The 26,476-nt window shown below is 39.7% G+C and overlaps 1 protein-coding gene across 2 annotated transcripts in view; it reads left to right on the top strand.

Annotated features, from left to right (window-relative positions):
• Positions 1–26,476, top strand: part of BBX (BBX high mobility group box domain containing) — a 291,476-nt gene that overhangs the window by 223,495 nt on the left and 41,505 nt on the right. For both annotated transcript variants that reach the window (XM_081086560.1, XM_081086561.1), the window contains 3 exons: positions 2,836–2,916; positions 6,880–6,954; positions 17,712–17,792. In XM_081086560.1, coding sequence (XP_080942686.1) covers positions 2,836–2,916; positions 6,880–6,954; positions 17,712–17,792 — 237 coding nt within the window. The remainder of the gene's footprint in view (positions 1–2,835; positions 2,917–6,879; positions 6,955–17,711; positions 17,793–26,476) is intronic.

Genomic DNA, 26,476 nt, shown 5'->3' with positions numbered 1-26,476 from the left:
AGCTTAGTGGCAACCCAATTCTGCCGGCTCCTAATTTTGTTCTCTATGTTAAATCAACACTGCTTTAAGGTAACAGTAAATAGGTTTTTATAGACTCTAAAGTGCATAGCCTTAGTGATTCTTTTACTGTTGTTTTAACTGTTAGGCAACCCTTGTGTGATTTTTGTTTAGATCACTGAGATTCTTCATATTCACATATACATAGAGAATTAAGTCAGTCAACAGATATTCATTGTGTGTCTGCTATGTTTATGGTAAACACAGCCCACATGCATAGACTTCTTTGATTGCATAGTACAGTTGATATAACATGCAAGATTATGATACCTTAATAATTACTTAAATTTGGCCTGGCCATTGTTGCTCAGTGGTTGAGCATCCACCTATGAACCAGGAGGTGACGGTTAGATTCCTGGTCAGGGCACATGCCTGGATTGTGGGCTCGATTCCTAGTGTGGGGTGTACAGGAGGCAACCAAGTTATGATTCTCCCTCATCATTGATGTTTCTATCTATCTTTCCCTCTCCCTTCCCCTCTGAAATCAACAAAAAAAAATATTTTTTAAAAATAATACTTACATTTGATTTCTCATTTAAGAAGGATGTTTTATTTAAGAGCATCAGAATGATTTGCAGAGAGCCTCATTTAACTTTAAATTTGTAGAGCAAATAAAACACTGTTGGGCCATTTGGCACACAACTTGTCAAATAGTGATGTGCCAGTGAGAGAGTCAGGTTTTGGCAGCCAGACCCACAGGTGGCAGATTAAAGCTTTGCATGTTTTCCATGGAGCTTATCTGAGAGAAGGTAGCCATTACTCTTTCAAATCCAGAAGAGACAATTAACATTTTGAATGCTTGCACCTGCCCAAGGGTCCGTGATGCTTTTTGAGAATCACATCTTCAGTGTGTGACCAAGAGGTTCAGTGAGAAACTGTTTTCAAGGAAGTAGCCTAGGTGACTGCTAGCTCTTTCCATTGGATTTAACCATCTGATATAACCCTCGCAACTATTAAAATTACATTGGAAAAGGCTTATTAGCACAGAAGAATTAATGTATTTTTTTAAAAGAATATTCTAACTACTAGAGGCCCGGTGCACGAAATTTGTGCATGGGTAGTGTCCCTAGGCCTGGCTGTGATCAGGGCCGATCGGAGCCATCCAGCTGCTGGCTAGGGTCTGCCTTCCAGTTGCTTGCTGGGGCCTTCCTTCCTCTGGCTGCCGGCTGCTGGCCAGGGCCTTCCTTTGTTCCGTGTCACCCCCTGGTGGTTAGCACACATCATAGCAAGCGATCAAATTCCGGGTCTCTCCTGGTTGAACTCCCAAGGGGACACTTTGCATATTAGCAAGGAGACACTTTGCATATTAGCCTTTTATATAGATAGATAGTATAATATTCCATTTTTGTTGAAAATATTATCTACATACACAGCTGGAAGAATATGCATGGAATATTAACAGTGCTTATCTTGAGGAGATAACATTGTAGATAATTTATCTGCTGTTTTTTTGTTTTTTAGGTTTTCACAGTGGACTTGGATATTTTCTTGTTAGAAATGTTATTTAAAAGTATTTTTAACATCTTTCTATTTTTTTCTTTAAAGTGAAAGATAACTTTTTTCCTAACACTTATTGTCATGCAGGAAAGAGGGAAGAGAATACACTAATTTGTGATTTAGAAGACTTATGGTTAACTTTAATTTAGTTTATTCAGCAAATACTTGTTGAGTATCTACATTGTACCCAGACAGCGTCTTCCGCTAAACAAAGCCCCTGCAAGGAGACAGACAATAAACAAATATTTGTGTCTTGTGGTGCTCAGTGCTCAGTGCCATGTAACTAAAGAATAAGATCATTGAATGTAGGGGAGAGAGGTATTATTCACCACTCTGGTGCTAAGTTTCTTCAGCTGTAAAAAGGGTTAGATGAGAGGATGATGAAATCCTTCTCTCTCTAACATTGTGATTCCTATGACTTTTGAAATGAAGTTGTCTACCTAAGCGATTATGTCACCCAGATGCAGAAATGAGTCAGTTTTACGCATTGAGATAAAAGAAATGTGTTTCCTGAAATGAGTACTTGATTAATAGCAAGAATTTTGAAAAATAAATCTGTGATGTTTCAGTAACTGTTGTTAATAATGAAAATCACAAATGAAGATAACAGAGCCTTAATGTTTATCAAAAATGATAAGTAGTACAAAAGAAAATATGGCCTGGCCTGTGTGACTCAGTGGTTGAGTGTCAACTTATGAACCAGCTGATCAATGGCACTCGATGTTTCCATCTCTCTCTTCCTCTCCTTTTCTCTCTGAAATAAATAAAAATATATTTTAAAGAAGAAAATATGTAGCATAAAATAAATTTCTAAGCAAATACTAACCTTTCTAAGGTTGGGGCTTGTGTGTAAACGCATGAAAACCCTGGAAAACACGAATGTGATTTTAGTTTTGTTTGTATTTTCAAATCTCTTATATGTTCATGTAGTCTGGTGATGTGAAATATTGGAGAAACACAGAACATGAAAGACATAGATATTCTTTGGATTTGGTCGCAGAACTCCAAGAGATCAAATGGGCATCATTGTAGAAATGGTGAATATTAACTTTTTAAAATGCATTGTCTTGCTCATCTGCTATTTATGGCATTATTTACAGTTGAATGGCGTCTTGTATAAAATTTGCAGAATATAAGTACTTTTTTGTCACAGTATTGCCTCAAATTGGGGCAATCAAAACCATTCTTTCCTCAAATAGGAACATTTTAGGTGGCATTTATCTTCTGTCGTATTCCAGAAATGATTCCTGTGATGCTTCATACCATCTTTCCTTGTTTCAGATGTCCTCTGGCTCCTGCAGGCCTGATGTTTCAGAATCCCCTGAATTGCGTCAGAAGTCACCATTATTTCAGTTTGCTGAGGTAATACATTGAAATTTGTGCTTAATAAGGAAATTGTAAAATGAGCTTAAATCTGGGCTGATGACAATAACTTAAAGCAATGATGAACTCTGCTTAGCTCAGTTGACTATAAATGGAAAAATTTAATTTTTGAAAGATAGTTGAAAGTCCAGAATCTCTCAATTAAAGAATAACTATATGTGTATAAAAATTATTATTAAGTCCTGATTATTATTACACGTAAGCCTTATCAATAATTTTTATTCATGGATAGTAAAATTAAGAATATAATTGAGCCCTGGCCAGTGTGGGTCAATTGGTTGGAGCATCATCCCCTGTACTGAATGGTCTCGGGTTCATTTCCCAATCCCAGCACATTCCCAGGTTGTGAGTTTGATCCCTGGTTGGGATGTGTGCGGAAGGTAGCCAATTGGTGTTTCTCTCTATTTCTAGCTCTCTTTTGCTCCCTTTCCCTCTCTCTCTAAAATCAATTTTTAAAAATAGCATAATTGAATTATTATTAGTCACCTATCAGATACTAAATGTGAAGACAGAAACAACTCCTGGTTGTTCATTGACTATGCATTCCTTTTTTTAAGTTCTATTTTCTTTTAATTGAAATATCTGAAGTCTTACTGTGTTTTGTCAAACCTGTTAGGCTCAATACATCTTTAACATTGGTTGAAAGAGATGAAGTACAAAAGCACATTATCCTTGATATCAAGTTTAAAGGTCAAGACTGCTTCCCAAAATATCTTCATTTACCCCAGAACTCAATATGGAGCTTTGATTAATTAGTTTTTTCCTGAACTTTAAAGCATTCATCTCCCTTTGATCACTGGAATTGTCTTTCACTCAACCTTTTTAACATTTGCCTGTTGCATAACCATTTTATGCAAGGAGAGCATATTTAAGTTTCAGATTTTTTTCCCTCTCTAATGTTGTCCTTTCCTGGTGGTTCTCAACATTTTCATTGGCAAACTGCTTTTTACAGTGGTATAGTAGGCTATTCCTTTTAAGACGTTGTTTATAATATGACTAAATGCCCTGTAGATAGCACAGGAATATTATAAATTTGCTGACATGATACTCATCTATCACTTTCCTTTCTGCCCTTTTGTGGATGCACCATGAATTCCAGTTGTTTTGTACATTGTTTCCTAATGTATTAATGTAACAGGGGATTCACCCTGTTCTCCAGTAGTTATATTCATGTGAAATAGTGTTGACCCCAACTTTGAAAGCAGAGATGCTTAACCATTGATCTCTAAGCCCGTAGGGATCTAATGAAATCTCTAAAATGTTATATGAAATTTGGTTTTGTGGACATATGTACATGTTTGTGTGTTCTACAGCACATGGAAGATTCCAAAGAGATTTCCTGTTCTTTTTGATATAAAGAGTCCCTGATGTAATATTTCTTCAGGAGCCCCCTACTCATGTCATTAACGGAATATCTGTTTTATCCCAATATTAATGTGCAAAATGACCTTTTGTTGAGAGAGAAACCTGTGAAATGCTTTTCAAAAATCTAGATGGTTTATACTGGTTCTGTTTTGTCCACTGTCTGATTTAAGCCTTGAAGAAAGACATTTGTCTTTACATAAACTATTTGTCTTCTCAAACTTTTATAGAGGGATGGTAGGAATGAAAAGTGATGTCTGAAGTAAGACCTACCTGGTGTATAATTCCCAGGACTTCAGGAAAATCCTTGTAGATTCCTATTTGCAGTCTGTCATGACTTGCACTGACAGATTTCATGGTTAGACCAAGAGGAGGTCTACGATTTTATCCTCAATGTGTTCAGTGTCGTCAGAGCACTTGGTTAAAACTACCCATTTATGATAGTTTGTTTATATCTAGTTTGTTAAATAGGACTTGTTTTTACTTATATTTATTCTAAAAATGTTTAGATGTCTGAATTAGGACTTAGAGTAGAATTAAAATTTTCCTAATGGCTTCAGCAATGAATAAAGTCAATGATTCCATTACTTTCTCTACTCTTTCTTATCCTTAAATAGAGCTTTGATACTGTGTCACCAAAACTGGTTTCATTATTTTTCTAGCCAACATAATTTAATTGAGATTAAAATTGATTTTTGTGGTTGAAGAGTTATGATTAAGGTACATTTTTTGCTTTGTAAGTACTCTTTGATGGAGTTGATGAGCACAATTAATTGATGAAAAATATTTTTATTGGCCTGGGAATGGGCTGACTTTATATTGTCCAGGCTTTCTGCTTTTGTGACTCACTTTCACCCTATATTGTAGCTGGACAGAGTTTGTTCACTTTGGAACCAAAATTAATAATTGACCTTGCTCTCAAAAAATCCTTGGAAAGTTTTCCACATGGCCCTCAGTGCAAACTAATGAGGTTACCATAATTAGGGCCAAGTGGAAACAAAAGGTCTCTTAGTTAAACTAAATGTGGTGTGGCAGAACCCTCTGTCCACTGTCAGGCAGCTGTAGTGTGTGTGTGTGTGTGTGTGTGAGGGGGGTGGGGGGGAGCGCATCTATACTAATAAAAGAGTAATATGTTAATTAGACCAGAAGACTTCCAGACAAAGCTGGGGGCTTGGCCGGCCTGCAAACTGCCCTCAAAGGGTCCTCAGCCCCTCGCCCAAGCTGGCCACACCCCCCAGCGGGGACCCTTACCCAATGGGGGTGTGGCCAGCCTGCAAACAGTCATCAGCCCCTCACCCAGGCCACCACGCCCCCCAATAGGGGGTCCCTCACCCCACTGGGGGCATGGACAGCCTGCAAATGGCCATCAGCACCTTGCCCAAGCTGGCCCCACCCTCCAAGGGAACCCCCACCCTGATCCAGGACCCCCTTCAGGATAGACCAGCTGGCCCCTACCCATGCACCAGTCCTCTATCTATACTATTAAAAGGGTAATATGTTAATTAGACTGGGAGACCATCCGGACATCCTTCCGGACAAAGCCATGGTGGCAGGGCCAAGGCAGAGGCTGTTATGGGCAATAAGGTCAGGAGGGGAAGGCAGTTGGGGGCGAGCAGGCTGGCAGGGGGACAGTTGGGGACAATCAGGCCGATGGGGGGGCAGTTGGGGTGAGAAGGCTGGCGGGGGGGGGGGGGAGGGGCAGTTGGGGTCGAGCAGGCCAGCAGGCAGAGTGGTTAAGGGCAATCAGGCAGGCAGGCAGGCAGGTGAGCACTTAGGAGCCAGCAGTCCTGTTTTGCAAGAGGGATGTCCAACTGCCAGTTTAGGCCCGATCCACAGGGATCGGTCCTAAACCGGCAGTCGAGAAGGGAATCGGGCCTAAACCGTCAGTCAGACATCCCCCAAGGGGTCCCAGATTGGAGAGGGTATAGGCCGGGCTGAAGGACAACCCCCCGCCCCCCTGCATGAATTTCGTGCACCGGGCCACTAGTGGTATTATGAACAATTTGTTGAGTTCTATTGCTCTATTATGGCTTATTTTCTTCCATATCCTATAAAATGGAGACTGACATTATCGATTTACAGTTGGGGAAAATTGCAGAAAGATTAGCTGAACAGTGCAAGGTCATGTAGCTAGTGAGGAACAGATCTAAGATACCAGATACCCTGTCCCACATCCATATGCTTTTCCAATATTGTTTTACAACTGCGCCTAAGCAGAAAACAGCTTGGGGGGTAGTGGTGTAGGGAAGAGAGAAGGTGACTGTCTTTCCTTGCAGCTTCCAACTTTTAATAATATTTTAAGAAATCCATTGAAATAAGGAAATTCATCTCAATGCTATTTGACATGTAGCTAATACCCTTACAAGAGACATGGCAAATGAGCTAAACTCAGTCTTTGTTCTTTAAATCACCTGTTTTTAGAAACATGGCCTTTGTCTTCCTTTATAATTTGCACTGTTCTTCTAAAAGGGATTGAGTGTGATTCTTCATCAGTGTCTACAGTGGGAATACATGGCAAAATCTATTACTCTGATATGGGAAAGTGTTTTTGTGCATTAAAAACTACTTGTTTCCTTTCAGATATCTTCAAGTACATCCCACCCCGATGCTCCTTCAAAACAGTGTCAAGCATCAGCCTTGTTTCAGTTTGCAGAGGTATGGCCTTCTTCCTCTTCTTCTTTTAAAATACTTATAGGGCTCAGAAAACTTACTGAACTCGGGGAAATACTGGAGTGAAGTTTTAATAATGTATAGCGAACTTTAGGTGTGCTTCTTCCCCTCCTGACATAATACTCATAACTGAATACTTACTGTTTTTTTGCTGTCTTTCTTGTAATCATAGTCAGATCAGCTCCATATAGTATACCCATTTTGTAACCATTCATTAAAGAGTTCATTCAAAATAAGCACTTTCTAGTAATTCTTTATTTCATTTTTGCCTTGTTTTTAATTTATTTTTTAAAAAATAAATCTTTATTGTTCAGATTATTACAGTTGTTCCTCTTTTTTCCCCCATAGCTCCCCTCCACCCGGTTCCCACCCCACCCTCTGCCCTTACCCCCCTCCCCCACTGTCCTCATCCATAGGTGTACGATTTTTGTTCAGTCTCTTCCCCCACCTCCCACACCCCTCCCCCCCCCCCCCCCCGCCGAGAGTAGTCAGTCCACTCCCTTTCTATGCCCCTGACTCTATTATATTCACCAGTTTATTCTGTTCATGAGATTATCTATTCACTTGATTTTTAGATTCACTTGTTGATAGATGTGTATTTGTTGTTCATAATTTGTATCTTTACCTTTTTCTTCTTCTTCCTCTTCTTAAAGGATACCTTTCAGCATTTCATATAATATTGGTTTGGTGGTGATGAACTCCTTTAGCTTTTCCTTATCTGTGAAGCTCTTTATCTGACCTTCAATTCTGAATGATAGCTTTGCTGGATAAAGTAATCTTGGTTGTAGGTTCTTGGTATTCATCACTTTGAATATTTCTTGCCACTCCCTTCTGGCCTGCATAGTTTCTGTTGAGAAATCAGCTGACAGTCGTATGGGTACTCCCTTGTATGTAACTGACTTTCATTCTCTTGCTGCTTTTAAGATTCTCTGTTTGTCTTTTGCTCTTGGCATTTTAATTATAATGTGTCTTGGTGTGGTCCTCTTTGGATTCCTTTTGTTTGGGGTTCTCTGCGCTTCCTGGACTTGTAAGTCTATTTCTTTCACCAGGTAGGGGAAGTTTTCTGTCATTACTTCTTCAAATAGGTTTTCAATATCTTGCTCTTTCTCTTCTCCTGGCACCCCCATAATTCGGATGTTGGTACGCTTAAAGTTGTCCCAGAGGCTCCTTACACTGTCTTCATATTTTCGGATTCTTTTTTCATTTTGCTTTTCCGGTTGGGTGTTTTTTGCTTCTTCGTATTTCAAATCTTTGACTTGATTTTTGCGATCCTCTAGTCTGCTGTTGGGAGTCTGTATAATATTCTTTATTTCAGTCAGTGTATGCTTAATTTCTAGTTGGTCCTTTTTCATAACCTCGAGGGTCTCATTAGATTTCTTGAGGGTCTCACTAAATTTATTGGCAGTTTCACTGGACTTATTGAGGGTCTTACTAAATTTATCGGCGGTTTCTAGAAAATTCTTGAAAAACCTTATAAGTGTGGTTTTGAACTCTATACCCAGTAGTTTTTTTTCCTCCATTTCTGTCATTTGTGACTTGTTTCTTTGTCTCCGCATTTTTTATGCTTCCCTGTGTTGATACAGTGGCTTTCTGTGATAGGTGTCCTATAGGGCCCAGTGGCTCAGCCTCCCCAATTACCTGAGGTGGACACTCTTGGTGCACCCCTTTGTGGCTGTGTGCACAGTCTTGTTGTAGTTAAGCCTTGATTGTTGTAGGTATCACTGGGAGGAATTGACCTCCAGGCCAATTGGCTGTGAGAATCAGCTGTGTCTGCAGTGGGAGAACTTCTGTGCTGAAGACACCCCTCTGGGGCAAGACTTGCTTCAGTGGGGCTTTGGTGCTCACTAAGTCTGCACCCTGAGTGTGTCCCATATGGATCTGAGGAGTTGTAATTTGGATGGTCCCACTCTGACCACTGGGTACACTGGCTCTTGGATCTCTAAGGAGGTGCTAATTTTAGCCTCTGCCTGAGGCTACCCAGCAGGAGCTATGGAGAGATCTGCAGATTCCTCTTCTTTGTTTGGGGTTTGGAAGTGCCCAGATGAGGCCCAGCTGTGAAGCAATGCAAGCTGCTGTGGGGCCTTGGGCCTTCTTTTGGAAGTTCTGGGTCTCTCTGACCCAGCTGCAGTTTGTTAGGTAATTTTCAAATTGCAAAGGGCCAGGCCTTTCATATGCAAAAGCCTCTGCGCAAAGCTTGGGTTGGCAGGGTTTCAGGGGATCAACAGGGTGGAGCAAGCAGCTATGGCTGCTCCTTAGTCCTACCCTAAGAGTCCCCCCCGTCTCAGTGTCCCGGTAATCACTGCAAGCACCTCTGAGAGAAAGCCGCCCTCTAGTTCTGACTGATGCCAGACAGTCCAGTTTCTTCCCATATGAGTCTGTGTCCCCAAAGACTCGCCCTGAACTGGAGTTCAGAGATGTCGGGAGCTTGTGTCTCCCTCCCGATTGAAAAAGACAGCCACATTCTCAGTTGCCAGCCCTTTCCACATGTGCCTCTGTACCTCTGCACTTTACTTCCGCACCTCCTCTGAGTCTCAGTGTGCTTTTCTCTTTCCTTCTAGTTGTAGAATTTCCACTCGGCCAGCCTTCCTGTGGTTCAGGATGATGTCCGTCTTGTCTTTTAGTTGTAATTTTGAATTTGTTGTGAGAGGCAGCAATTTCCAGTGTTTACCTATGCCGCCATCTTGTTTTCTCTTTAATTTATTTTTAAAGCTTGGAAAAACTGCTGTCAACATGAATGCCATAGGATTCCAATTTATTAAATTTTCCTAATAGTGAAATTATATGCTGTAATTCATGAATAACTCTCACAGCAATGCAGTAGTGAATCTGACCTGTGAAATCATCTGTGATTAGCTTTCATGTGGTATAGCTTCAGCCAGTATTTTCATTAATCCCAGGCTTGGGTCCAGTCAGCTCTTGCAGGATCTCGTATTTCTTTTATTTGTCAGCCAGAGACAAAGCACACACTAGAGAGCATTTTTTTTGGTAGATGTGATTAGGAGGCAAATACGATAGGCTTGATATGGCCACAAGGCACTGGCTTCCTCTATAGGCTCGTTTCCAATGAGCACTATAGGACGAAACATAAAATGTATATATAGTTCTTGAAAATAAGATGCTGTCTGCTTTAGTTCTTTCCCCCTTTTCCTTTATATTAATTCCAGTAAAAAGCATCTCATAAACTGATCAGTCCCATATGGGGTTGAGAGAAAATGACAAGCAGGACTTTTCTGTTTAGTTTTGGTGTTTTGAATCACTTTGATTCATTGAATAGAATGCTGCATAAGTGAAATATAAAATGATATCCTTTTGGCAGAAGAAAACCTGGCATCTTACTTTGAAAATGATAAAAATTACTTTCAGCCCTTAAGTCAAAAGCTGCTTCCTCTTGGGACAGTTGTGTCAACCCCTGTGACTTTATAGCACAGTGGCCTGCTCATCTTTTCGGCCTCACTTATTAGCTGTTGAGGGTGATGCAATGAAAATGGCAAAAACAGTATCAAATGCTATCATTTCATTAAGAACAATTTGCTTGATGAATTTGAATAAATTAAGATATTATTATAATTTTTCATTAGGATAGTCTGTTTTCTAAATTTATCTTTAATCTTGATACCTGAGTGAATCCCATCCAGCTTTTTAGAAACACTTCCTCCAAAACAGAATGTATTTGCCACAAATTGTGTTTGATTAAATTCTGCACTCCAGCATGAATTTTAGAAAGGCACTAGCTCATCTTTGACACACTTGATATTTACACTTTACCTACCAAGAGTATTCAACTTAACATGTAAGTACGGGATACGTCAGCAGGTGCTGGTGCATATCTAACAGCCATCACCACAGAGAATGTGATCGTTATTTGAGCAATACCATCATTAGATTTATTAAGAGCCTCTGGAGCCCTGGGCAGCTCTGAAGGAGCGGTTTGATGCTGTAACAGCCTGTTTCCTGTGACTCTGGGGGACCAGATTTTGTGCCTCTCTGTAGCAAGTCAGTTTGTCCTTACTGCTCAGTGTATGCATTCCTCCAAGCACGAGGAGGTCCTCCCCACCCAGGGGAAAAAAGAACCTCTTCTGACTTGGACGTTGTGCAAGGAGATGTTTCCTTGCACAGATGTCTTCTCAGTAGCACTTGTCTCCTGAGGTCTTCATTATTTTAGCTGTGGGATATATAGAAGATTTGAGGAAGCTTAACAAAATCGTTTTGGAAACTTATTAGTTGTAGTTTGAAGACATCGTAATGGAGGAAGGCATGCATGATGGGAAAACAAAATGTTTCCCCTAAGATCAAAAGCAATATCCCCTCCCAACTCAGTATATTATTTTGCCTAGTTTGATAATGTGAGCCTTTTAATTCCTAAGCAAAGTAAACAAGTTATAACAGACCTCATTATTGAGTAAACATTATATGTGATTATGTGAGAGAAGTACTTGATTCTCTCCAATATGTAACTTCTCTATAATTTTCCTCCACTGACCCAAGAAAACCCTAAGTAAGGTTCAATCTCTTAGCACCTTATGAGTTGACCTTTTTGTCAGCCTAATACTGTGCTGGTTTATTTAAAACTAAACACGACTTAACTAGGTGAACTATGAGCATGTATATTGCAGAAATAGAATAGGCTGTAATTACTGTGATCATATCCCTAAAGCTCTTATAATTACTTCATAAAACACCCATCACCTTTGAGAAAACACAGAGACTCTAGTAATTCTTGTTTTAATTAGTCTGAGTAGAGGTTCTAAAACTTTAAATAACACCAGAGTCACCTTCAAGTCATTTTCATCACAGATTGCTGAGTCCCACCCCCAAAGTTTCTGACTTACTGAGTCTGGAGTAAGGCCTGAGAATTTGCATTTCCAAAACATTTACTATCAGGAAATAAGAGTTTGGGACCATTGCTCTATAATTTAAAATTTTTACTAAAAGCTGTCTATTCGTCATTATTAAGGCACTTCCTAGTATTTCTGGGACCTCTTAGGGAAAGGATGAAGTAAGGAAGGGATGGACGTGTAATAGAAAATTTCCCAGTGCGCCACTTTATACCCCCATCCCTTTTCATGGGGATTCTCACTCCTATTACATATACTTTTATTTAAAAAATTTTTTTTATATAATTTAGAAATCAATTTACTGTTTTAAAGTGTTCAGCTATAATTTCATTTTAAGATCAGGCTTATAAAATTCTTAGAGACCATTCCTGTTAATTTAATTTGCCGTTGTCAGTAACTCCAGGAAGAGATTAGCTAGATCTACTCTTTGCAATGAGTCATTTATTGTGCAACATCATTATCCTAGAAACACACCCTTTAAAAAAACTATAAGCCTTGGGCATTTCTTTAAATTGAGAATGTTTTTCTTTCATAAATGAATCCTAAGTCTCTGCCTTGCAAGCTGAGAAGGATATTTTTTCTTATTAACCAAACCTGATAAGTTTTAATACTGAGGTTAATCTATACCAGTGATGGCGAACCTATGACACGCGTGTCAGAGGTGACATGCGAACTCATTTTTTTGGTTGATTTTTCTTTGTTAAATGGCATTTAAATATATAAAATAAATATCAAAAATATAAGTCTTTGTTTTACTATGGTTGCAAATATCAAAAAATTTCTATATGTGACATGGCACCAGAGTTAAGTTAGGGTTTTTCAAAATGCTGACACACCGAGCTCAAAAGTTTCGCCATCACTGACCTATACGGAGCCATGAAACTGAGTGAAGAACATTTTTCTTGTAGGTTTAAATGAATGCTCACATTTATTTTTTTATTTTTTTTAAATATATTTTATTGATTTTTCACAGAGAGGAAGGGAGAGAGATAGAGAGTCAGAAACATCGATGAGAGAGAAACATCGATCAGCCGCCTCCTGCACATCTCCCAGTGGGGATGTGCCCCCAACCCAGATACATGCCCTTGACTGGAATCGAACCTGGGACCTTTCAGTCTGCAGGCCGATGCTCTATCCACTGAGCCAAACTGGTTTCAGCTAAATGAATGCTCACATTTAAAAGGAGAAAATATGTCTGCTCTGTAAGATCTAGAAAGAAATAATAGAGTACAGAACCTGCTTTCCCCCATGTCAGCCTGTCTCCCATTCCTTATTGACACTCAAATTCGCCTAGATTTAACCCAGCCCATGTGAAGAGCCATCACACTTTCCAGGCCCCTATCACTAAGTTGGTTAGAATGAGTTTCCTAGCTGCATCTTTCATTGTTTACAGGTAAAGTAACATATCTGTCACTTTTTAGATCTCATTCACTGAAGACTAATGAGCAAATGTAAAGCCTGAAGGGAGCTCTTGTATTCCATTATTTAACAAATCTGAAAGCCATGACCATATTCTCTGCTCTATGGCTGACTCTTACACCTAGAGCATATCTTTGCATTGAAAAATTACATATTTATTTGGAAGACAAAGAGCTAACCTGGATGATTTAGACAAATAGATTTGAATATTAAACTTAAAAAGTATTTTCTTTGCCAATATAAATACACCAAGTTTAAGTCATTATCAGAAGTGAATATATGCAATAGGTGCAAATTTCAGGCATTTGTTTTCATGATGAAATGCCCAGTGTGTTACAGAATATTGCATTTGAAAAAAACTACATATACTCACACCGCAGCTATTCAGTATGAGAATATTACATGTTTTATTGGAAGCATTAATATTTCTGTAGGGTATGGTAGACCAGTCATCTCACTTTGTTCATTTTTTCTTTGATTCAGTTATTTATTCAGTTATTGGTCATTTTCTCACAGGGTACAATGTTTATGGTATTCCTTGTAATTGCCTTGTAAATGGTGGAAGACTTTCCACCATTACCTAATTGGCAATTTTTATCTTTACTACCTGTACTCCTATACCTCAGGCCAGCTAAAAAATTAGTAGATTAACATCCAGGGTGAGAATTTTTCCTAGCACTTTTGCTGTGCCTCATGTACTATTACACCTAACTTTTTTATAAAAAAAATCAAAACATTACATAATAACCGGAGGAGAGACTACAGTGGAGTTAACAGATTGTCAAGCACCATTAGTTCAAGGAAAATGAAAAGCAAAGCCAGGAACATACTATGCAGTATGGCCCCTAGTGTCCTCTACCCAGGAGGGTAGCAACATGCACTTCTACCACTAGCTGACCAACATGAAAAACATATATTAACTATATTGTTCTTACTTGAAAGGATATGTGTGTCTTAAATAGGAAAAAAAAAACAAAAATAAAAAATGGGGGTGGGGGGTGGGGAAGGAAGTGGTATAACATGTAACAAATGGTCATTGTACAAGCTATGCCTATAATTGAAACCCTCAGAGTAGATGAGCTTACGAAGAGAATCATGTGTAAGTAAAAAGAGAGGCGACTTTAAGACAAAACCCTGAGGGATCACTGTAGCGGGGAGAGCCAGCAAAGGAGAACAACAACTGGTGGCCTGAGAGTTAGAAGAACAAGCACCCTGCACTGATAGAAGCCCAGGGAGGAGTTCTCCAGAAAGGACCAGCCATGTGAATGCTGTAGAGAAACAGAGAGAAGGCTCCAGCCATGGACATTAACATATGTTTGCTTTTTCAGTCCCTACCCCAATTAATAAGCCAAAGATATTTTTAGAAAGCATATCTTGTCACTAAGACGTTCCATGAAAAATCTCTTTAAAAATATATTTTTATTGATTTCAGAGAGGAAGGGAGAGGGAGAGAGAGATAGAAACGTCATTGATGAGAGAGAATCATTGATCGGCTGCCTCCTGCATGCCCCATACTGAGGATCGAGCCCGCAACCCGGGTATGTGCCCTGACTGCGAATCAAACCGCAACCTCCTGGTTCATAGTTCAATGCTCAACCACTAAGCCACGCCAGCCGGGCTAAAAATTTTACTGTTCCATAAATGTTGGACTAAAACATATTGATCCTTTCCACACATGCCCCTTTGGAAATCAGCTTTCCAGCAACTTGAAGCATTTAAAATACTTCCCTATACCTACACAATTTTCCTCTCGGGCAATGAGGAAAATTGTTCTTGCTAAACCCAGGTGGTTCCTTTTGAAAGGCAAGGAACCGTTCTCAAGACCTGACTCAGACAGCTGAGCATAAACTCAGATGGCCGATAATATACCCATGCCCTCACTAGTTCTTCACTGAGCCTTGGTTGTGCCATGCACTGTTTTAGGCACAAGGTATATGGTAGTGAACAAACACCTGTAGAATCAGGGAGCATAAATCTACAAAAGTGACAGCAGAGGGAGCCAGTGGAAGAACTAGAAACTGTGTCATGGGCTATCCCTGCTGCTCTACCCAGCTTGTTATCCTTCAGCAGTTCTTGAGGGTGTCATATGGGTATGTGACAGATGTAATATTCTGCACTTTATTAAGTTTAACAATAATCCTGTGACATTGCAATTTTTAATTCTTTTCCAGTTTCAGTGTATAACTAATTTTTGCAATTGTACTAAAAGAGTTTATGTTTATTAGTGTTAATGATAGATCCTTATTACTAATATATGCACTACTTATTAAAAACATAATATGGGCTTAGCACTGTGCCAAACCCTTCACCAACATAAAATTTAATCTTCACAACAGTAATATGAGGCAGGTATTATTTTTTCTATTTTGAAGATGAGGTAAATGAGGCTCAAAGTCTTAATTATTTGCTTAACTCCACACAGCAAAAAGTTAATGAAGGCACATCTGTCTGACAAAAAAGCCATGTTCTTTCTATTATACAACCTTGGTTTAAGGCATGCATTCATGTTCAGTTCTTCCTTCAAGTTAGTGCAAATCGGTGATTATATTAATGTGTTTGTTTCTATTAGTCTGGTGATAAGGTGAGTAATTAAATTCAACTTGTCTAGAAAAAGTAGAAGTGGCATATATCAGAAAGTCCAGCTAAAGGAAATTTTTCCAAACTTCAGAAAGATTGAGCCTCATAAATTGATCTTCTAAAGAAAAAGTAAGTGATTATGATGAATAGGAAAGGACTCTGTGAAAAATGATAGTACCTAGGAAGAAAAAGTCCTTAAAACTTCTCAAACTAGGCCCTTGTAAATAGCCCAGGTAGCTTATTAAGTATTTGTCTCTACAAAGGCCTCTTATGCTGCAGGTCTTTTAGGGAGAATTCCCGCCAGCAGTAAAGCACCCAGACCATCAGTTCTCAAACTGTGGGTCGCGACCCCTTTGGGGGTCGAATGACCCTTTCACAGGGGTCGCCGAAGACCATCGGAAAACACATATATAATTACATATTGCTTTTGTGATTAATCACTCTGCTTTATTATGTTCAATTTGTAACAATGAAAATACATTCCTGCCTATCAGATATTTACATTACGATTCATAACAGTAGCAAAATTACAGTTAAGAAGTAGCCACGAAAATAATTTTATGGTTGGGGGTCACCACAACATAAGAAACTGTATTTAAGGGTCGCGGCATTAGGAAGGTTGAGAACCAGTGACCTAGACTCTCCTGGAGCTGACAGCTCATAGACTCCCCTGAGGGCGGGGCTGGGGTCACCTATGGCAGGATTGCCTCCTAAAGGGAACTGAGCAATGTCGCTGTCTTAAACGGAGAAAGAATTCGGAATCACAAAGAATACAAAAAGCCAGCTAGCTGCTCTAATGATGACAGAACTTCTCCAGGGAAAGCACACTTTGTGAAGATGCTTACCATAAGTCCTTCTGAGTTCTCTACTGAGTTAGGGTAGAAATGGAAAATGAAATTTTCCTAGAAAAGTGACAAAGGACAGTGCTGTTCATTGTTATCAGTGCTTGGCTACTGTTTAGCCAAACTGGAAGGAGAGTATGCAGTCAGTGTAATATTGTATGTATATGTGTGTGCCACAACATACTTCCTTAATTGTACAACTTATTTAGATTTGTGGTTTTAATTGCCAATCTTTGTGTGTACTTAGAACATAGTCTCAAAGGCAGAGCCAATGTTTAATATAAAATTCTTAGCTCCCCAGCTCCTGCCATACTGCTTAGGACATTTTATATTGGACTCTCAAAAAAATATTTGACTTGGTATTCTTTCCTCAGAGCTCCCAAACATATTCCTTTGCACAATTAACTAGTCACTTTGGTAATTACAAATTGGCTCTAAATAGCTCATTTATATATGACCATTTGATGAGTTGATACTTATCTAGAAATGGAAATGTGTGTCTTCTTGTAAGGTTAGAATTAAATTTAAAGCCTGGAATATAAAAGATAATACTCTTGTCATTAAATAGCCACCATAGTCATGCCTGTTTTTTTGTTGCTGTTTTGGAGATTATTTACTAAAATTGGTTTGAAAATTATAATCCCAAGCATGTCACATTTAAAGTTACAGTGGAGCCTTGACTTACAAGTCTAATTCGTTCCATGATGGAGCTCGTAACTCAAATCACTCATATGTCAAATCATAAAGTGAACGAGTGAGACATGTGATGCTGGGCTGATGTTGTGGCGTTCACTGTGATGTTCGCTGCGCCAACTAGCGGTGGGGTATCTGAAGCTGGCTCATAACCCGAATTTTAGCTCGCAACTCAAAGCAAAAAATTGGCCGAGAGACGGCTCGTATCTTGAAAAACTCGTTAGTCGGGACACTCGTAAGTCAAGGCCCGACTGTATTTGGTACTTGGGAACAATGGTGTTCTCATAAACTAAGGAAAGTTCCTGAATGTATGAATGGGAAGCAAGAATTCTGATATAAAAATTAATATTCTTTATATGAATTGTTTTCAATATAGATTTCTTCAAACACTTCGCAGTTGGGTGGTGCCGAACCTATAAGACGCTGTGGAAAGTCTGCACTCTTTCAACTAGCAGAGGCAAGTTTCTAAGAATATACTGAGATGAGCTATGCAGAGGTGGAAATTACAGAAATTAATCATATTCCTTTAACTGTGCCATTTCACCTTTGCCCGTAAAGTGTATTGTATCTAATTTTCAACAATGAGAGGGTTAACCTTAAATTTAGAAAAAGGAAAGAAAAAGGCGTCTTGTTACTAAAAGTCATTAAGCATTGAAAAAGGTTACCCAGGGAAATTGCAAAATCCTTTTCACAGGCAGTAATATTTTAAAGTAAGGTCAGGTTCATCTCTCTCATCAGTTAAATAAGTCCAGCTTGAACCCAGAAGAATGGTCCAGGCCCTTTTCCTCTTTGCGGATTCTCTTGTAACATCGGTAAATCCCTAGAATAGAATGCACTACTTTTAAACCAGGTGGTTGATGTTTTAATTTTTGTTGTTTTTAGAGAAGAACTCAAATGACATGTTCTAAGTCAGGTTTTATAACATCTATCAGTTGTACATCTGATCTGACATGGATTTAAAATTCCTTTGGCAAAGTAAAAAATGTGTTTTTATAAACCCTATGAGGTGGGTGATGGGTTGGGGAGGATGATGCCAGGAGTTTTTAGGGTGGGCAGGAGAGGTGACTTTGCCAAGCTGTGACTGCTCTGCCTTAAGGGAACTCGTGGAAAAAATGTTTTTAGGACACCATCATAACAGTTCTTTCTTCTGGTGAGACAAATTAGGAGGTAAAAAAAAAATGGGTAACCAAAATCTCTCATAAACTTTTTTTCCCTCTCATGTTTCTGATTTCCTTCCCATGAGTTCCTTCTGAGGTGTTTTGTTGTTGTTGTTTTTAGTGATATAGTTCTTTTACAAATCATAAGTAGTTTGTTAATTTAATGGGATGGCCTGTCATTTTCCAAATTTTATGGCAGCTTATATCATAAAAATTTAGGAGTTTTAAATGTCTTAACATTAAGCTTTTAAAGTTTAGCCAGATCCAAATTAGAAATATAAAAATATAAAGGTCTGAAACAATAAAGAAGTGTATAAACAGCAGAATAAACTAATCTATTGTTGTCTGACATTAAGCTGACCAGCTTCTGTGTGAGATAAACTCAGACCCAAATAGAGATCTGCAAATGACTAGAAAACTTAATGAAGACCACAGGGAATCCTTCCTTTCTATCTAATAATAGACAAACATGGCAATTGACCATACGTTAGCTATGCCTCCCATTGGCTAATAAGTGCAATATGCAAATTAACCGCCAACAAAGATGGCGGTTAATTTGTATACGTAGGCTCCAAGCAGCGGAGGGAAGACTGAAGGCGAGCCAGAGCCGCAAAGACGGAATACTAAAGGCGGCTCCGCCCGGAGCGAAGGCCTGGGTCCCAGGTGCCGGAGGAAAACCTGTGCCAGCAGCCAGGAGAAGGGAAGGCCTATTGCACGAATCTCTTCGTGCAACGGGCGTCCAGTACTATATAATGAAAGGGTAATATGCAAATCAACCTAATGGCGGAGTGCGGCAAGAGCCTCTTCTCCCTCCGCGAGCCTCTTCTGCTTCCACGGCAGTGCTAAGGATGTCCAGCTACTCCCCTCAGTCCTAAGCAGGCAGTCAGACATCCCCTGAGGGCTCCTGGACTGTGAAAGGGCGCAGGCCAGACTGAGGAACACCCCTCCTGAGTGCACGAATGTTGTACATCAGGCCTCTAGTAGTTTTAATAAAATAGAAGGATCTCTTACCCTTTGAGACAGCATGGAGAGACCTGGAGAGTGTTATGCTAAGCAAAATAAACCAGTTAAAGAAAGACAAGTTATCACATGATCTCACTCATATGTGGAATCTAATGAACAAAATAAACTGATGAACGGAGTGGATCCAGAGACATGGAAGCATGGAACAGAGTGCGGAATCTCAGGGAAGGCGAGGAGGATGAGTGGGTGGGAATAGATCAACCAAAGAACTTGTAAGCAAATATGTATAACCCATGGACACAGACAATAGGATGGTGTAGGCCTGGGGCGGGGGGTGGAGATGGATTAGAAGAGGTCAGTGGGGGAGAGAGGGGACATATTTAATACTTTCAACAATAAAGATTTAAAAAAAAAAAAAGCAAAAGAAGTGGGTGAGTCAGTAGCAAGGTACTACTGCAGGTAGAACTTCAATAGTAAGGATCTTGCATATAGTGTGCCTTTGGAGTTAGAGTTGTAAACAGGACTTTGTAAATAGAGAGGCCATGAATTTATCTAGTGTCTTTCAGACTATAGATTGTGAAGACAATTTATTTGAAAGAAGTGATTATCACCCTGCTGGTGTTGCTCAGTGTTGAGCTTCGATCCTTGAACCAGGAGGTCACAGTTCATTTCCCAGTCAGGGCACGTGCCAGGTTGTGGACTCCATCCCGAGTAGGGGGCTTGCAGGAGGCAGCTAATCAATGATTCTCTCTCATTTATGTTTCTATCTCTCTTCCTTCCTATCTCTGAAATAAAAACAAACAAATAAGTAACAAAACCTGCTAAAAGAAGCGATTATCTTGCTTGAATATTAGGAATGTGTAGCCCTCTCTTCAGTTCCTAGTTGTGTGTGTTACACATATATACAAACACATATGCATGGTTTTTATTTCTGCTTTTTAAATTTAAGTATAGAAAAAAAACAAAAATATTAATTTGAAAAGATATATGCACCCCTAAGTTCATTGCAGAACTATTTACAATAGCCAAGAATTGGAGGCAGCCTCAATGTCTATCCATAGATGAATGGATCTATATGGTTTTTAAAATATTAAACACTAAATTGTAAAACACCTAACTTTTATATTAATATGTCTTTATTAAACAGTTTTGTGTTAGAAAAGTGTGGACCTTTGAGGCACTTTGCTGTGGAGCTGGGTGTGCTAGAGAGATGAGTTTTCTTTCTTTGGCATAAATCATTTAAAAAAAGGATTCCCTATTAAATCAGAGCTCATTAAAAAAGAACACTCTCCTAATTTGTAGGGATGCATCCCAAATATGAAACAGATGCTATGGTCTAACAGATGTTTGAATGCTGGGATCATAATTTAAAGGGGTAAAACGACTGCAATAAGCCTATTCCAATTATAGCAAATCAACTTATCCTCAGACTTAGTTTCTTATAACATCTGAGTAAAACTACATGCTTTTTATGAAACAGGGTCGCTAAAAAATAATTTACCAAGAAAATCTTCTAACATTATTTCTCCCACATGAATGTGATGCCATAATGCCAATAGACTGTGTTTTAGAATAACATCCTGAAGCTTCCCAGTTTCTAATTAAACATAAATATGTGCACAATGGATTAATCAGCATCTCCAAATAATCACCAATAGAAATAGGCTTCCTCAATTTATTTTATTCCATGTGTACTTGGTGCTCATTTTTCTTGAACCAAACATAATATTTCATTATGTTGGGTGCCTCTTTAAATAAGTATAGCAGGATATTGAGGAGGATTTTTTCTTTTGGCCAGAATTAGTGGTATTGTCTGAAATCTGAAGGAACAGCTTTCAGTTATCCCATCCCACAGCGAAAGCCTACAAGAGGCCACCTCCAATATAGGCCAGACCCTTCTCTTGGGATTTATAAGGAGATACTAATTCTATCTCATATACTTACTGTGCAGAGGTTTTTCCTCTCATCCCCTCCCTTAACCCAAGTCATCAGTGAGTGGGGAGATATCATAGGCTATCTAATCATCTAGAATACTTTGGCTTTTCTCCCTGACCATCAAACTGAAGGCAGCTCTAAGAGTACCCCTATTAAAGGTTGGGGGTGGTACCTACAAGAAGTGTCAAGAAGCAAGAAATGTTTTAGACATAGATTTACTGCTGTATCCTTCACCCATCTGAGCAGGCAAAAAAGAACTGGAGGAAGTTGGCAGCAGGGAGAGACTTGGAATGCCTGCTGCACTCCCTTTTGGCATTGTAGAGATGTGTGAGTTCCCTGGGGTCTAGTGGACACATAGGAGGTAGTCCAGCTTGATCAGACAAGTGGCCATGGGACAGTCATGGGGAGGGGTTGGCAGAGAGCCAACCTGGCACAGTGGGGCAGGCTCCTGCACCAGGAAAAACTCAGTAGAGACGGCTTTACTCAGGACACTCTGATGAGCTCCCATAAGCAGGAGTGATCTTCAGCAGTTTCTATCAGTACCGCTGTCCTGGTACTAAAATACTTGCTATTGTTAGTGCCAAGACTGTGACCTACATCCCCTGAGTACCTTGCAGCAATGCTGCCAGCATCCCTGATCCAGCAACTAGAGGGAACACGGGCCTGCAGGACTCTGCCCCAGCCCTGAGACCACATCCCTTCTGACCAGTCAGCACCCCATCTATTAAATATTTTGCATATCATCCCTGTGCTTGGCATCCCCTGACAAGGTCATTCAGTCTTATGTAGAGTTAGCAGGAACAGACAATAAAGAAAGACATACCCATGGGCAGTTAGTTAGTTTTACCTCTACTATTTCTTCTTCTGTCCACTAAACCAGAATGTTTAGGCCTTATGAAGGAAGGCCTAGGAACCAGCCAGCCCAAGAACTAACCACTCACCCTTCCCCAATTCCATTCCTGTGGGCTGTCATGGGAGGAGGAGTGAATGAGGAGAACTCCCTAAAATAGGGAGAAATGCTTACAAGACATGTCTTTTCTTTAGTGAGAAGCAAGAAATATTATAGGCATATATTTATTGCTGGGCCCTATAGGCCCTCAAGCAGGCAGAAAGAAAATTGAAAAAGTTGACAGCAGACACAAAGAGACTTGGATCGGCCTACACTCTTAGTGTTGGCATGGTAAGCACCCCTGTCTATTTCCCTGGACCCTGGACCAAAAGATACGCTGGGGGAAGGCCCTTCTTTGAGCATTTGATTGGCATTTTAAACTGGGTGAACTGATAATAGCTGAAAGTGACCATAAAATTCTGGGATCTGTTCCAAGTGTTTTTTAGGAATCTATTCCAACTGGGGAGAGAGATTTGGCATAGTGCTGTTGAGGTTAGGAAATTGAGAAAAATAGAATGCTTTTATGTTTGAACCTCCATGAGGATCATACTGTTCAGTTAATCAGTTACTTAATTGGTGCAGGTCCTATAATGTATTGTGTTTCCTTTCATTTTGAAATTAATTAGGTCGGGTCATATAAAGATCTGCAAAGCAACACAGCACCTCCCCCTCCCCCCTGCCCTGATATCACTGTGAATCACAGTTGCTATAGTTGGAGGACACTTAGAGACATCTTTACCTGTACATTTTAGCAAAGAACATTTCTACACCTGGAAGATCTCTGGTACCAAATTGCCTAGTATTTTAAGTGGGACAGTTTATTCATTCATTCTAAGGACTAATAATTATTGAAGGTCTGCTCTATGCCAATACAGTGAGGCTGCTGAAGCTTCCTACGTGTGGATATACAAGTATTGTTATTATGATGAGACAACTGAGCCTTCTTCTAAGTGGTGCAGGGATGCTTTGCCTCTAGGTACAGTTTTGACGTTTTGGTGTGCCACTAGGGGCTGGAGCATAAGCCTAAAATTATTACTGTTTGTTTTACTTCTAATTTTTCTGAAATAATTTTATGTGTTATTTTAAATAGGTTATAAATTTTTTTCATACAGGTTTGCTTTTATTAGACTATAAATTTTAATAGCTGATTTTATGTTCAAGTTTTATTATCTAACCTAAGATAATAACTGACATTTATTATCTACTGTGTGCGAGACGCCTTTCTAAGTACTTTATATGTACTCATTGAATTTTCACACCCATTCTCTGGGGGTAGGTACTGTTATCTTTCCTTTTCTACACATTAGGAAACAAAAGGGCAGAGAGGTTTTGTGTCTGGCCTAAGGTCACGGGGATAGAAGGTGTTAGGGCCTCTGTAGGAACCTAGGCAGTCTGTTCCCCACTGCCTGGGCTCTTCAACACTGGTCTATGCTGTCACCTTGTTTTAGATGAGTATAAAGGCTATGCAAGCTGCTTGTTAGAGGATTTTGCATATTATAGACGGCTCCATGGAAGACAGCTTACTCCTACACATGTGTGTACTGCCGAATAAGATGACAGATTGTTCAAGACTGCTGTCAAAAAATGGAGCTGATATTTCCTTTTAAAAAAGTGTCTGTACTCTTAAAACTGCCAAGATACCGCTTATACACTTAAATAAGTAAGTGCATATTGGTGAATTTGGAAGACACTGTGAGGGCTATAGGAAATTATGGTGTAGGAATCCTGCCCTCCAAGAACGTATTCTTCACTTGCAAAGAAAATATAAAAGGTGAAGGGATAAAATTATAAATAGTGCAAGTGGTTTCATAGGGAACGATGCAATGAAAAGACAAAGCTCCATTTGAGTGAAGAGTGGTACACAGATGAATGAGTAAAACCAGGACAGGGAGAAATTAATATGAGCAGGAATGTTCTGGGGACCCAGCACAGGGAGAGAGCATGAAGATGGGTCTTGATGAAGGAGTTGTTGAGGAAGAGAGGTTGAAACTAGCAGCCAACTTGCTTTGTTTGGCTCATAACTTGTTGACCTTTATTATCATTTGTATTTGAGTTAGTGGCTAATATTTTAAAAATATAGGTTTTAAGTAAATACAAATTTCTGATTTCTCATGAGAATTGAGAGATCTGCAAACAGTGGGCTAAATAAACTTCCTACATTGGATCAGGTGTTCAGAACTAATAAGCTGCCTCCTTGCAGAGGTGTTTGCTGTGCAAATGTGACCATCCTCTCCTTTCCCTACTGAGCCCTGACTCTGGGGCTAAAAGTCATTGGTAGCATCCACCTTCCTCTTTTGTACCTGACCAGCTGTGCCCAGTAGAGATTGTGACTTGTGCATAATTAAATGGAGAGATGGGGAGAGATAGCAAAGAGATAAAGGCAGGAAAGTGTGAGATCAGTGGGTGGCAAGTAAATCAGACTGGCAGGAGTGGAGGAGATTTGGGCAGGGGAAGGCAGAGTGCAGCTGCAAGTCAGAATTGAGAGGGTGTTTAGTGTGAAGCAAAGACATTTCTATGTGAACATAATGAGAAGCCATTGAAGATTTGGGGCAAAGGTATGCAGTGATATAAGTACCACTTGGAGAGATACTTGGCAGAGCGTGTGGAATGGAGTAGATAGCCTCTGGGAAATCCAGGTGTGAAGAAGTAGAGAGCCTCTGGGAAATCCAGGTGTGAAGAAGACAGGAAGATGGAGAGGGGGAGCTGGCAGTGGGAACAGGAGGCAGAAACAGACATCAGGGGAGTTGCACGGGACTCAGTTGGATGACTGCATTGATGTGAGAGGCAAAGCAAAAGGAGTGCCGAAGGTGACTGCACTTCACAGCCTGAGTGTGGGGGAAAAGAATGGCTTCCCGAAGTTTGACCCTGACCTGTTGGGGGAGCCTGGGTGTTTGTGGATGAACAGTCCAATAGTACAAAAGAAGAGAGGAAAGATGCTGAGGTGGAGAGGGATAGCTGAAAAAATCCATTACTAAAAACATCAACAAGAGAGGGATTGCCAGCAGGGTAAGTGGCTGAGTTTGGAAAGCAGAGACAAATGTTCCCCTGAGCACAGGAGAAAGGTAAAAGTGGTCACCACAGCACTGCTGTGTCTGGCCCGGGTTACCCACTGTGTTGTACTTTCTTCTTTACCCCAATTTATGAAACTAGTTACATGTTGAGGTGGAGTTGGAGAAGGAGGATGCTGGATCTCTCCAGATATACTCCTTGTGTATAAAAAAGAAAGATTATAGACCTGCTGGGAAGAAGGGAATTGGAAAAGTTGTCCTTCATCCTGTTTAATAAAAAGGATGGAGACATTTTCAGAGGCCTCAACTCCTTGGTTTTACTTATATTCTAACTTGCAGAAGCCAGTTATAATTCAAAACAAATTACATACAGGTTTATTCTAGTATCCGTAAAAATTAAATCTTATGGAAAATTATGGCTTACTTTAAGGAAAACTGAATTATGATAAAATTACAGAAATTATATACTGTACTGATAAAACTAGGAAATCCCATCCCTCCAGACACAGTAGCATTCCCCACCATTACCAATTATAGGTAGTGTTAGACTGAGGGGTGACTTCAAGTTTTGTGTTGTGTCCTCGTATATTATGGATGTGCATTATCCCTCCGGTCCTGTTGTAACTCCTGAAGCTCAGACCTCAATATGTGGCTTCCTGCCTCAGCTTCACCTACCCTGTCATCACACAGCTGAATTCTAATACTTATTTGAGGGGGCTTTTTATCTAAAGTGATGTGTTTTTTCCCCCATGTTTTTATGCAGAGATGTGAGTCATTTTTAGAAAACTCCTAAAACTGTGCATTTCATACCCAGGTTGCACCAGCTTATTTTTGGAGGAACTAGAATACAGGAATGCACCTAATGACTTCTGTTAGTAGATGCATTTAAAGTTTTCAGGAATGGTATTGTTTCTGAAGAAATAGTGGGTAAAGAGAAACATTTAAACCACCATTTCTCCTGGCCCAATTATTTCAGCAAACTAAATAATAAACTATTTCACATGCCCAGATTTTAGAGTTGGAAGACACTTAGACCACTAGTCTGTGACCAGTTACCTTTCATAATAAAGAAAATTAATTTTTTTTTTTTTAGCAGCAGTGCTATTCTTTATTCCTTGAAACCATCAGCTCGTGTATTTTTATGGCAAAGACATTCTGGTTTCATTTAATTATAGGAGAAATGCACATC

The sequence above is a fragment of the Myotis nattereri genome (assembly GCF_964212035.1).
Source record: "Myotis nattereri genome assembly, chromosome: 3".
Lineage (NCBI taxonomy): Eukaryota > Metazoa > Chordata > Mammalia > Chiroptera > Vespertilionidae > Myotis > Myotis nattereri.
Note: the sequence above shows the minus strand (reverse complement) of the source record. Positions and strands in the feature narration are given on the sequence as shown.